At 38.8% G+C, this 13,343-nt stretch overlaps 1 protein-coding gene across 2 annotated transcripts in view; it reads right to left on the bottom strand.

Moving 5' to 3' along the window:
- Positions 1–13,343, bottom strand: part of atxn3 (ataxin 3) — a 55,734-nt gene that overhangs the window by 17,033 nt on the left and 25,358 nt on the right. For both annotated transcript variants that reach the window (XM_038775277.1, XM_038775286.1), the window contains 3 exons: positions 11,349–11,436; positions 8,603–8,741; positions 8,079–8,248 (listed from right to left, as the gene is read on the bottom strand). In XM_038775277.1, coding sequence (XP_038631205.1) covers positions 8,079–8,248; positions 8,603–8,741; positions 11,349–11,436 — 397 coding nt within the window. The remainder of the gene's footprint in view (positions 1–8,078; positions 8,249–8,602; positions 8,742–11,348; positions 11,437–13,343) is intronic.

The following is a 13,343-nucleotide window of genomic DNA, read 5'->3' as shown; positions in this document are numbered from 1 at the left end:
GGACAATTTTCTTTTTATAAATCCAGTTTTCACTTTTACTATATACTTAGGATATTTTGGAACCACGTTTGTGGTTTTTTTCCAAAATCATTCAGTACAGTTGCATTGTCTGAACGTTGCAAATTTTGATGATAGTATCCCTGACATTTGCTTCAATCAAAATGTATTTAAGAACCAGAATTGTTGGAACATATTTTAGGCTATGGGCTACTGTTAGCGCTTCAACCATCATTTAGGAAATAACTCACTTCCTTTACATATCCTGTTAAACCAACTAATATAACAGAGAAAGTTAGCCGATTTCAGTGAATCTTCAAATATTCCAATACCTCGTTGAAAATTTCATCGCTGACCACTATTTCCTCCACCACCTCAGATGCATCCGCTGTCATTTGTTACTCAATAGAGGATATTAGCAACATCTTCCAGGGAAAACCACTGTGAAAAATAATTTTAGAATTCAACCGTACTATCATAACCCTCTCATCTATAAGCATTACTTGAAGTATCCACAGTGTGATAGCCAAAAGCAATTCTAAAATGTTTCTTCATTGTTACAGAATTCACGACAACTTTAATTGCAGATTTACCCAAAATTATTTGAAAAGATGGACTCTATTGTACACCTACACTTCCTTTTCAGGCTCCTTTTAATTGTTTCCGACAGGTTACTTAAATGGCAATAAGACAATCACCATGACCCAAATGTAATGAAAACAAACCAGTCATTAGGTACAAAATAATTCTGAAAAATGTAAAACATTTAATCTACCTTATATAAATGGAAAATAGTCTGTAGGTACTATGAAGAGCCAAAACAACGTGTAATTTAAATCCCAAAATGATGTGACATTTTATTCTCTACTACATTACTCCAAAGTTAATCCTCGGCATAAAACAAGCCTCCCTGCAGCACCCAAACACTCACTTGTCACTCTTGATGTACTACCAAACCTAAAGAATTCTGATAGTTTACCACTACATAGCAATTCCTTTGTGATCATCTCAATACACTAAATTTAAAAGGTAACCAGATTCAACCACGCCTTTATGGGACTTAAACTATTATCGTAAGTCACCAAGAAATCTGTGAACAAAATTAGACTCTCGAGATGTCAATTATAAAATCAATATTTGTTTAATTCAAATGGGGAAAAAAATAACACATTAGAATATAACACTGCCCGTAAATCTACAAGGTCTATTTTATGAGTAGTCATTCAATTTCCAATGGCATCACATACTAGGTGCCAAATAACATGGTCACGCTCATGCTGGCTTCTGCCGTCTTTATGCAGCTGTGTTTCTCACTATCGCCTTTATGTTTTTCTCCCCCCTTAAATCTTGTTTTTGTTTATATGTATTTTTCTTCCTTCCTTTCAGATGGAATGGAGAGGAGAGAGAAAGCTACTAATAGCTAATGGTTGCATTGGTAGATGAATGAAAGGTAGCCCTTCGCATCCCCATATCCAAGCCATCCCCAAATCACTCATGCCCCTCAAGTTTGCCCAACTATTCAATCAGATGACAGATCATTTTTGCCTCAACTCAATTTTAACTGCCGTTGCTCAATATGCCTCAGATTTTTGTTAGCGAAAGATACTATCAGTTTTCTAAATTTCAGCTGATCCAATAACCACAGCCTTTGGGAGAAAATCAGTTTCAGGTTTTTACTGCTCTTGTGTGCAAGAGTATTTCTGGACATTTTCCTCCTCAATGGTCTAGCTCCTACCCTCTTGTTTTTGTTTTCTCCGTCAAAAGACGCAGTTCTGCAGTTCTCCTATTGAATCCCTTAATTGTTTTAAACACCTTTATTAGATCATCCCTTAATTAGGGAGAAAATGTGAAAAAGGAGAATAAAAATATTAAAAAAAAAATTAGATCATCCCTCAACCGTCTAAACTCAAAGGTTTATAAACTGAATTCTATCGGGAGGGATATCATACTTCCCCACATTGAACTCCGCATGCCATAGTTTTTCCCACACATTTAAGCTGTCCTGATTCCATCTACATACCTTAACTTACTGCTCCAATCTACAAAACATACTGTGCCACATACAGTAGTCTCATCTATAATTCTCATTTCCTTCAACCAAGTCATTAGCATATATGGTGAAAATATTTGTTCACATACCAATCCTTGGAAAATATATTCTGCTAATGAGAGAACAAACCCTTCATATCTCGACTTTGTCGCATATCTTCCAAACCAATTATCAACTTATGCCACAACCGTACCTACAATTCCGTGCACTTCAATTTTTGTTAATCTGCTTATCAAATGCCAAGTAGAAACATAAAAAGTTAACAGTTCAGGTCATCCACATCAAACATTCTTTGTTTCTTTCTGCACAGACGGTGCCTAACCTGCTGAGTGTTTTCAGCATTTTCTGTTATTTCAGATTTCCAGCATTTTTTTGGTACCCTTATCAAAGCCATCTGATGGTTCATACGGACAGCATTGACAGACTCTCCCCTATCCACAACGCTAGTGGCTTCCTCAAAATATGTAACTGGATAAGCTAAACATAACCTACCCTTCATAAATCCATGCTGACTCTCTGATCAACCTATACTTGTCCAAATGTTCAGCCATTCTGTCTCTGATGATGATTCCAGTAACTTTTCCACAACTGATATTAAATTGATGGGCCAATAGTTACATGGTTTCTCCCTTCTGCCTGGGAAATTCTGTCGTCTTGAAATAAAAACTTTATGGAACGTATTAAAGGAAAATTCAGTGGATATATTGAATCACTATTGTAAAATATAATTTTACACATCGTTTAAATTCTTATTTTAAACATCATAAATTTCATTACCGATTAAAAATTGAGAAAATGGGAGTCATTTGTGAAAACGCATTGGTCAGATTGGACAATCACAGCATGACATGCTCCAACTATTTAATGAAATCTACCGTGGAACTTTTCGCATTGCCACATAAAGGGGTAATGGGTACTCAGTACCTTTCAAGTACTCTGAAAGGTTCAGATATTAAACAGGACCCATGCACTAAATATTCTGTGGAAAGCACTATTTTTCTTTTCAATTTTTCCATGTTATGCTCTACCATGCTGTTGTTTGCTATGTGTTGGGCCGGGGTGACTTGCGTCATATTTTGCCTTATTGTATGAAAGCACCCATTTTCTGCTTAGTTCTGCATGGATGCCATTGGTTAGCAACGACTTCTGAATATATCCTAACAATTTTTAACATCATATGCAACAACTCCAGTGCTCCATACTTATTTAATGGATCAGTTGCATATTAAATTAAAAGGCTTCTTTTTAATCAGTGGTTAGAAGACAATACATTTGTGTCAAATCGATAGAGTTAAATTTTGCAAATATTGCAGGATATGGGTTGATTTCATTTTTTACCTTACATTTAAAGTACTCAATTTTTTATTCCAATTAAGGGCCAATTTAGTGTGGTCAATCCATCTACCCTGCACATCTTTGGGTTGTGGGGGTGGGACTCACGCAGGCACAGGGAGTGTGTGCAAACTCCACATGGACAGTGACCCGAGGCCGGGATCCAACTCAGGTCCCCGGCAGCGTGAGGCAGCAGTGCTAACCACTGCACCACCGTGCCTCCCCCCTCGGGGCTTACTCTAGTTATAAGGAAAAGCTATGGAAACGAGGGCCTTTTTCATTTGAAGAGACAAGACAAAGACCATCTGACACGTGCATTCAAATTTGAGAGGTTTTAATGAGAGAAGAACAACTGGTGAAAGGGAAATTAAGATCACCAACAAAAAGATGAAGAAGTTAGAGGCTTTTACTTAAAACTCAAAGCTGCTTTACCATGCAATACCTCAATAAAAAGAATGGTGGAAACAGAATACATGTTTTTATAAAAAGGGAAGCGGATAAACATGAAAGAGAGCACATTTAAAAGGATTTGGGGAAAGGGGACTAAGTGGATAACTGTTTGAGCCATAGGTGCGATTGGCGAATAGCATCCTTCAGTCTTTCACAATTCAATAATTCTGTTGCCCGACTAACAAATTCACTGGAATCCCTGACTTTGAAACTTCTGGCAGTTTGTGGATTGGTAATTATGGAGGTAGATTGTTAATTGTGGGGATAAGAGGGCTGTCAAACGAGAAATTACATTATGCTACTTCTCAACATTCACCTAGGACATCTAATCCCATTTTTGCAATTATAGATTATTCCAATTTTGAGATATATCTCATTGATTTCCCTTCATGAGTTGATTTCATTGTATTAATCTGAAAAAATATTTTATGTAGACATAATTACACTTCAAGTGCGATTAGATCAAAACTACTTTATTCTACTTTTTAAAGAAACTATAAATCTTAGATTTTTTTTAAAACTACAAACAAGATAAAAATAAAAACAGTTTTCATGTTTTATTTCTGAATCAGTTATAGAACAGCACAGTAATGAAACCTCTCTCCCTTTCGACACTGTATGTACATACGGTATACAGTACAGCTTTGCTCTCATTCCAGCCATACAGGGATGTGAAGACTATCACCTTCTTTTGTACATTTCTGTGTCAAAGGATAAAAACTATTTTAATCTACTGTCAGTCCAAATAATACATACTAACTGTAGAAATATAGCAACACAAAATTTATTCTAATTGAAAATGGAAAAACAAAACAGAACAGTAGGACGCATAATTATTTATTATTTATCTTGTTTTTCATAGAAAGGGCATCAAAATCACATTGTTAAAGCCATTTAATTTAAAAATCATTCACGTGGCAGGGAGAGAGAATGTTATTGCGGATGCTTTATCACGTACAAAGAGACTTTGGGGAACTATTTTGGGGGGGGCGAAATTCTCTAAAGTATAATTTTATTGTTAATACATTCTCTTAAATCTTTGTAATGGTTGATAAGGAATGACAGTGTATTTTAAATTAAGACGCTTCATATTTAAGAAGAGGGAATGTGTTAGGATTTTGGGAAATTACTCAGGTTAACAGTGAGCACAAGATGAAAACAAAATAACAGACAATGAACATGACTAACAAACATCTAAGAGGAATAATGAGATGCAATTTGCCCAGTAACAAGATTAGCAGGCGTCTAAGGTGACATTGATGTGTGAATGGCCATATCAGAAACCTTGTTTATCAGAGATCATTGGGGCTATACAAATAATAACTTCTAAAAGCAAGGAATTTGCAGACTGTCGAATCCACTGCTAACACCCTTACTGGGGAAGCTACTGAGGCCTGTTCCATCTAATATTTAGAGGCATGGCAGATTATAGACATTCTCCTCTAAAAGACAGTTTCATGCCTTCGCTGAACCAGCAAGAGATGTTTTTCCAGACTTGGTCACCAAAATGGTATTGAAGAGATTAGCTGGATTTGACCGACATAGAATTTCTAAATTTGAATGTTATTTGGGAAAAGGGGTTCTTTCTTGAGTTCAGGGAACATGGGTATATTTTGGGAGCAAGAGGTAACTTCAGATAAAATGGTGTGTTTAGTTATTAATATACTTCAGTGTCATAGTCTATAATAGTCCTTTACAGTGTGTTTTTTCTTTACTTTTACATTGATAAATATTCTTTATTAACTGTTTACACAATGACTGGACTGGTTTCTCACTGGGTTGTAAATTGTTCCTCACATTATTCCAAACAAATATACACCACGACGAACCTGTGTTTCAAGTTGTCCTTCCGGGTTTTGAGACACTCCCGCAGGTAAACGAGATTAACAACATGAAGCCAATTTTGCACATAACAAGCTCCCACAAAAAAATAATAAAATAAATGACCGGATCACTGAGTTCAAATGATAGTAGAGGGATAAATGTTGGCCAAAATATTGGCTGAACCCCCCCCCCCCCCCCCCCCCCCAGCTCTTCTTCAAATACTTCCATAGGACTTTCTATATCTACCTGAATGGGTAAATAAGGCCTCTGTTTAAAGTTGTATCCAAAAGGTGAAACAGAATTGCCAGTTACGATTGTGTGCTCAAGTCTCTAGAACAGGGTTTGATTTGCAACTTTCTGCTTCGGAAGTGACAATGTTACTGAGCTGGGAGGGGCATCTGTAAAACATGGAAATTTATTCTGCAGGACGAGTCCCTTGAACAAATAGCAGCAAAATACTTTCCAGTTGTTTTGCTAAGTGCCTCGCCACCCCCAATTCCTCCCCACAGCACCCATTCTACCTTTCTCTGTACCTTACCTGGAAAGTAAGGCTACCTCATCAATGCTGCTATTGTTGCCAACTGTTGGCAGCTATGCGACAGTGGCCTACAGTGATGGGCCCTCTGGGTTTCTTTGTGTACCTCTAGTGAAGCGATGAGTTCCTGCTTCCCGACCATTGGGAGCAGTTGAGATCAGGAGTTAACCATACAGGAATCTGAAGTGTAAACCGTTCATTCCCTCATTTATTTGTGCAACGTGTTAAGTTTGATAGGTGTGTGCTATGAAACCACTGTAGGTAGTTCGGGTGTGCACCATTTCTGCCTTCCTTTATGAATTGAAAAATAAAGTGATGTAGAATTCTTGTTTATCGTAGTTTTTTTTGGCTTTTTAATAACTAATGCATTCTACATATTTGTAAATCTTTTCCCGGTTTACAATGTTAATTGCACCAAACTGATACACAATGATATAGCTGTGCCTTACCCTGGTTCCAGCTTTTAATAACTTTGATGCTATGCTGAATGCTATTCCCAATACGAACAAGTGTTTTCAGAAGTGTACATTCCTCCCAGTGGGCAATCCTTCTATGTCTAATATTTGATATTAATGCTAAAATGCTTGTTGGATTGGCAGTATACTTCTGCAATTAAGAAGTATTTTAGTTGGTACTGAGGTGGGCAAGAGCTGAAACCTGCAATAGGCACAAATGCACTGTGTGTGAAAAACAGTGCATGAACGTGAATCCAGGCAACAATCCAGATATTTAGGGCAGCACGGTAGCGCAGTTGTTAGCACTGCTGTCTCATGGCGCCGAGGTCCCTGGTTCGAACCCGGCTTTGGGTCACTGTCCATGTGGAGTTTGCACATTCTCCCCGTGTTTGCGTGGGTTTCGCCCCCGCAACCCATAGATGTGTAGGGTAGGCGGATTGGCCACGCTAAATTGCCCCTTAATTGGAAAAAAAACCAAAATATCTGTATTGTTTTTTAAATTTAGAGTGCCCAATTCATTTTTTCTAAGGGGCAATTTAGCATGGCCAATCCGCCTATCCTGCACATCTTTGGGTTGTGGGGGTGAGACCCACGCAGACACGGGGAGAATGTGTAAACACCACCCGGACAGTGACCAGGGGTCGGGATCAAACCCGGGTCCTCGTCGCCGTGAGGCAGCAGTGCTAACCACTGTGCCACCCAATCCAGAAATTTTGAACGGCTGACAGATTAAATTACTGTAATACCTTATTCAACAATACCACCAGAAATGTTTTTATGTTGTCTATCAGATCCAATTGCAAGTACTTGAATACTTAATTTGACAATGGAAACAGTCCAGTTACGTTCCAGGAAAACATTATGTGAAACAGGAAGGAATCTCGGGGATGGCATTCAATTTTCCTGCTGGATTCACAGAACAACTCCAGCATACAAGTGTAGTGGTTTCATGATGAGAACAGGCAGTGCTCAGATTGAGATTTCAGCTTTTCATCAAAATTGAGACAAGTTATAAAGTGATGAAGGGTCATCCACCTGAAACATTAAATCTTATTCTAACTCCAAAACTGCTGTCTGACCGGCTGGGCATTTCCTGTTTTAATTTCAATTTGCCAGCTACTGCCGTATTTTGCTTTAATAAAACGGACATATCACAAAAAAACCACCATACTTTTTCACCGAACAGACAGTCTAATTGTAAGATGGCCAAGTTATTTTGGTACTTTGTCATACAGTAATCAATCTTATTCCAATTTTTACCTATCATAGTTTCAATATTAATAACAACTGGCATAGCTATCACTGCATAGGCTCCAATCTGAAGGATGTTACTCTGAAAATAGGGATCTCAAATCGATTAGCATGTACTTGGGACGTAGGTTTAATTTCATTTCAAGGGCAGTTCTTTTAACAGAGCGCAGGCACCAAGCCTCACCTTGCATGCTGAGATGAATTGCTCTTCGTAGATCTGCTTCTTCATCTTCTGTCTCCATGTGCTGGCGGCTTAACGTCAATGCCCGTTGCAGATTTTCATCATCATCGTCCAGAGAATTTGTAATTGATTTAGACATATCGATTGCTTGTTCCCAGTCATTGTTTTGCACCCTATAAAACATAAGAGAAAGATTAAAGGCCAGAATGCAGAGTTGATAATACTCATACAAAAACCTCCCAAAGTTGTTCTTACTAGGTATCACATTCCATACATTGTTAATATAATAACGGACATTTTGTTCCCTTAATTAATCTTTTCTGGTGCTTATCTGCTGTAAAGCATTAAAAACCACATTTTGTTTTCTCAAACATTTCTGATTTTAGTCTGGGGAAATGGACCCTGTAGTAATGGGAGCGTTGCCCCTCTGGAATTAGAATTTTACATCGCAAAATAGTCCCAGAAATTAGGGGCATCAGGTGTACAAAAGAAAGAAGAAAGGTTTGAGCAATTTTATTCCTCAGTACCTTTGACCAAATTCTGTTCGCTGATTTGTCTCCTCTCCAATTAGCTTTGGCCTCTCTCGTTGCACCACTTTCATCCTTTTCAGTAACTCATCAGCTTCGCATTCTGGCAGTTCTCCTCTTACTACAAATATCGAATAACCTGGAGAAATTATGCAGTTAATCAAGCATATAACATCCTGGGCTTTATAAATAGAGGCATAGAGTACATAAAGCCAGGAAGTTATGCTAAACCAAGATAAAACACTAGTTCCGTCTCAGTTGGAGCATGATGTTTAATGCTGGACACTAAGTTTTAGGAAGGACAAGAAAGATTTGGAGAGTACAGGGACATTTACAAGAATGGTTCCAGGGATGAGGGATTAGAGTTTGGTGGAAAGATTGGAGAAGCTGGGGTTGCTCTCCTGGGAGCAGAGACGGCCAAGTGTAGATCTGCCCGAGGTGTTCAAAACCGTGAAGATCTTCGGAAGAGTAAATAAAGAGAAACTGTTTCCAATGGCTGAAGGGTCAATTATGAGAGGGAAAAGAATCAAGCTTTCGAACTACCGGTAGCACAAGAAAACTTCTTTTTAACACAATATGGGGAAAGAGCATGGAAGTGGGACTAACTGGCTTGCTCTTCAGAAGAGCCAGCACAGAACAGATGCGTAAATGGCCTCCTCCTATTCTATACTATTTTAGAATTTGGTTAAATTAAACAACACATATTCTTTTTACTACAAACCCTTAGTTAACCATCTTAAATGAGAATATTCTGATATGAACACAAGCCTCTCCCTCAAACAAACAACCACGTAAAATCATTTTTTACAATATCGACTATGGCATTGAACCTCCTAAAATAGCTAATTGGTGAAGGTCACGAACCTCCACCCTTTTGGAACAGTGATCTGGATGGTTATAGCTTAACAACTAAATGGGCCACATTTGATTAAACAGAGTCATGATTAAATACAATGTCCGACACAATCACATTATTTCAGCTCATTTATAGAAAAACCATCTACAAAATCCAAGCCCCTCATTAAAAATACAACTGCCCAGGATGCCCCCCTAAAATTAAAAAACCCTAGCATTAAAAATCCAAACCCACAGGGTACAAATAATCTATCCCCGTACATTAGGAATTTGCAATAAACAAAGCAGACCAGGAGTGCCATTTGGCTCCGTCCAAACCATTATCCACTCTTGATCAGAGGGTTGTGGTTCTGGACCCCACACTAGGTTTTGAGATCAAAAGCTTAACTAATACTGCAAAGCAGCGACATGAAGTGTTGCATTAGGGGAGGTGTCATTCCTCAGGTGGGACAGTAAACTGAGATTTTCCTGCTCAGGGATGACAGTTTTGCCCTTTGAGGAAGAACAGTCACTTGCTAAGTTATCTGACCAATATTCCTTCCTTAGCCAACACCACTAGCAAAATTAGCTGATTACTCAATTTATTAGTTTGTGGAATGTTGCTGGCACAGAACAAATGTTGCATTTACCTCTGTCAAACTCGCCAGCTTTAAGAAATTGGATATATCGGGCGGCATGGTGGCGCAGTGGTTTGCACTGCTGCCTCACAGCGCTGAGGATCCGGGTTCGATCCTGGCCCTGGGTCACTGTCCGTGTGGATTTGTACATTCGCCCGTGTTTGCGTGGGTACCTCCACAGCCCAACAGTGTGCAGGGTAGGTGGATTGACCATGCTAAATTGTCCCTTAATTGAAAAAAAAAGAATTGGGTACTTTAAATTTAAAAAAAAGGAATTTGATATATCGAGGTTTATTATAGATGCATTTTTCATTATCATATCTGCTCTGTAAATCAGAATAAATAAGTAAAGGGAAATGAAAAATGTCACACAGATGGACTATTCGAAGGCCATGAGTGGAGTATGCTATTGGGAAACAGTAAAGGAAATTTTAGAGTATGCCCAAATAGCTCCGTTTACTTAGGAATTGCTTGATGCCAACTGAGAACCGAAAATGGAATCTTTTCTACATTTTGGTGTAAAAATCCTTCATCTCAATGATCATGGAGTCACAGCAAAGAAATAGAGGAGTAAAAGTAGCAGATAACGTATTCATGGACAGTCTAACTTACTTTGAGGTGAGATTGCAGAGCTAGGCTTGATCCTGAGAAGTTGGTTCTGATTTTTTAATGATATAACCCTATCCAGCAAATTGAGATCTCCACCTTCACAAGCTCTCAGTCAAATTACTATTACAATGTGCTTTGCTACTGATGCGCATTTCTACAGGTTAATTCTTCTGGCCAATTTCCTCCCCGTTTCGGAAGAAGTTAACTCCTGCTGGTTATGGCCCCACAGTCACAAGAACACTGCTCAGTAGCTTGTTTATATGGCCACTCTCCGCATGCAAGGCTAAATGCCAAGTATTGGCAGTCCATTTAGCTATGAAGGTATCACAGGTTTTTACATTTAGAATAGATAATTTCTATAATATAACTTAAACAAAAGCTCTTTTTCTACAATTAAGATATATTGTTAAGTATAAAAGCCATCTATTTGGTGCTTCATGTGCCCCAAAATATAAATCTTTCTGTGTTCATTTATGAAAGCAATGTAACACATGCGAGCTACTAATAATTTGCAAGAATACCTGGAGGCTTTATTCACATATTGTCTGTAAAATTGCACCTCAAAATAATCAGAGACCTTTCCTCATTTATATCGTTTATCTAGCTTAGATTTTATTTTTTTATCAATAACGAACTAAGTTTCTGTGATATTAAACAAGGGATACCTTCTTGCTGTAATTGAGCCAAGAAGAGGGCGAGGTAAGTGTCGGAGATCAACTCTGGACCCGTCAATAAAGAATTCAGGTTAAACCACTGGACAGAAAAGAAAGCACAGGTTATGCATCCATCTTTGAAATATACAATAGAAAGATTAATTCTGTGCTGTAACCATTCTGTGATAACAGTGACTTATTTTCAAGTACATCCAGATTTCTTTACTCATTCTTTATCCCCTAACAGAAAATATGAGGAAGGGTATCACCTAGTGGTCAAGATGTGTTATTGCTTCCAGGTTTTGGAAAGTTAAGGAAATTACCAAGTACACAGCCATCAAGCCAGAGGTTGGTCACTGTCCGTGTGGAGTTTGCACATTCTCCCCGTGTTTTCTTGGGTTTCGCGTCCACAACCCAAAGATGTGCAGGGTAGGAGGATTAGCCACGCTAAATTGCCCCTTAATTGGAAAAAAATGAATTGGGTAGTCTAAATTTATTTTTTAAAAGCCAGAGGTTGGCTAATTCAACTATGGGGACTGAGCCTGAAATCTTCCTGATCTGAATGGCTCGATGTTCTAACATGCAGTAAATTTACCAGCCGTGGTTGTGGAAGCCAGAAATTTGACTTGATCCATTAAAAAAAAATCGATCATGCTTTTGTGCAAACGTCAATTTCTCCAATTCATAAATGCATCTCTGCAGACACCTTGGAATTATAATCACGGTGTAGAGTTAGGCTTTCTTACACTTACTGACTTGTATTTATATAGTGCCTTTAACATAGAAAAACATCCCATGCTGCTTAACAGTGACACTGAATATGCTAGGTCAAAAGAGGACCGACCAAAGGTTTGATCAAAAAAGTGATCTTAAGGTGGGTGGGTCCTCAAAGGAAAATGAATTGGAAAGGTGGAGGAAGGGTATGGTAGACGACAACACCCCGGCAGCCAATGAAGGCTTAGTTGTTAATTGTGGGGGAAAGAGGAGAGGGAATGGACATTAAGCATGGAGACCATTGATGATGTGTGGCTGCAGAAACTGGTGGTGCGAGGCCATGAAAAAGCCTAAACAGGAGGATGAGGATTATGAATTTGAGACACTGGGAATCAATGCAGGTCAGCAGGAACATGGATAATTAGGTGAGCAAAACTTGGTACGGGATGGCAACGTAGGCGTGAATGTGAGAGGTATGATTTGTAAGTTTACAGACAACACGAAAATTGGTAGTGTGATAAATAGTGAGAAGGAAAGCCTTAGATTACAGGATGATATAGACTGGTTGGTTAGATGGGCAGAACAGTGGCAAATGGAATTTAACCTTGAAAAATGTGAGGTGATGCATTGGGGGCCAGGGGAGGTGGGAACTAACAAGGCAAGAGGATACACTGTGAATGCGAGACATATAGAGGACCAAAAAGACCTTGGGTGCATGTCCATAGATCCCTGAAAGCAGGAAGACAGGTAGATAAAGTGGTTACAAAGGCATGTGGGATACTTACTTTTATTAGCCAAGGCATAGAATATACGTGTAGGGAGGTTATGATGGAGCTGTATTATACTGTTAGGCCACTGCTAGAGTGCTGTGTGTAGTTCTGGTCGCCACACTATAAGAACCATAAGAAGGATGTGATTGCACTAGAAAGGTCGCAGAGGATGTTGCCTAGGCTGGTGCGTTTCAACTATGAAGACAGGCTGGCTATTGTGGGTTGTTTTCCTTGGAGCAGAGAAGGTTGAGGAGGGGACATGATCGAAGTGTACAAAATTATGACGATAGGGCATTTAGGAAGGAACATTTTCCCTTAGTAGAGGGGTTAATAACTAGGGGCATATATTTAAGACAAGGAGCATGAGATTTAGAGGGGATTTGAGGAAAAACATTTTGGTAAGGGTGATACAGGCAGAAACCCTCACAACAAGAAGCATTTAGATGAGCACTTCAAAAGCCATAGCATACAAGGCTCCGGACCAAGAGCTGGAAAATGGGATTAGGACAGCTGCTTGATGGCT

This window comes from Scyliorhinus canicula, chromosome 2 (genome assembly GCF_902713615.1).
Source record: "Scyliorhinus canicula chromosome 2, sScyCan1.1, whole genome shotgun sequence".
Taxonomy (NCBI): domain Eukaryota; kingdom Metazoa; phylum Chordata; class Chondrichthyes; order Carcharhiniformes; family Scyliorhinidae; genus Scyliorhinus; species Scyliorhinus canicula.
Note: the sequence above shows the minus strand (reverse complement) of the source record. Positions and strands in the feature narration are given on the sequence as shown.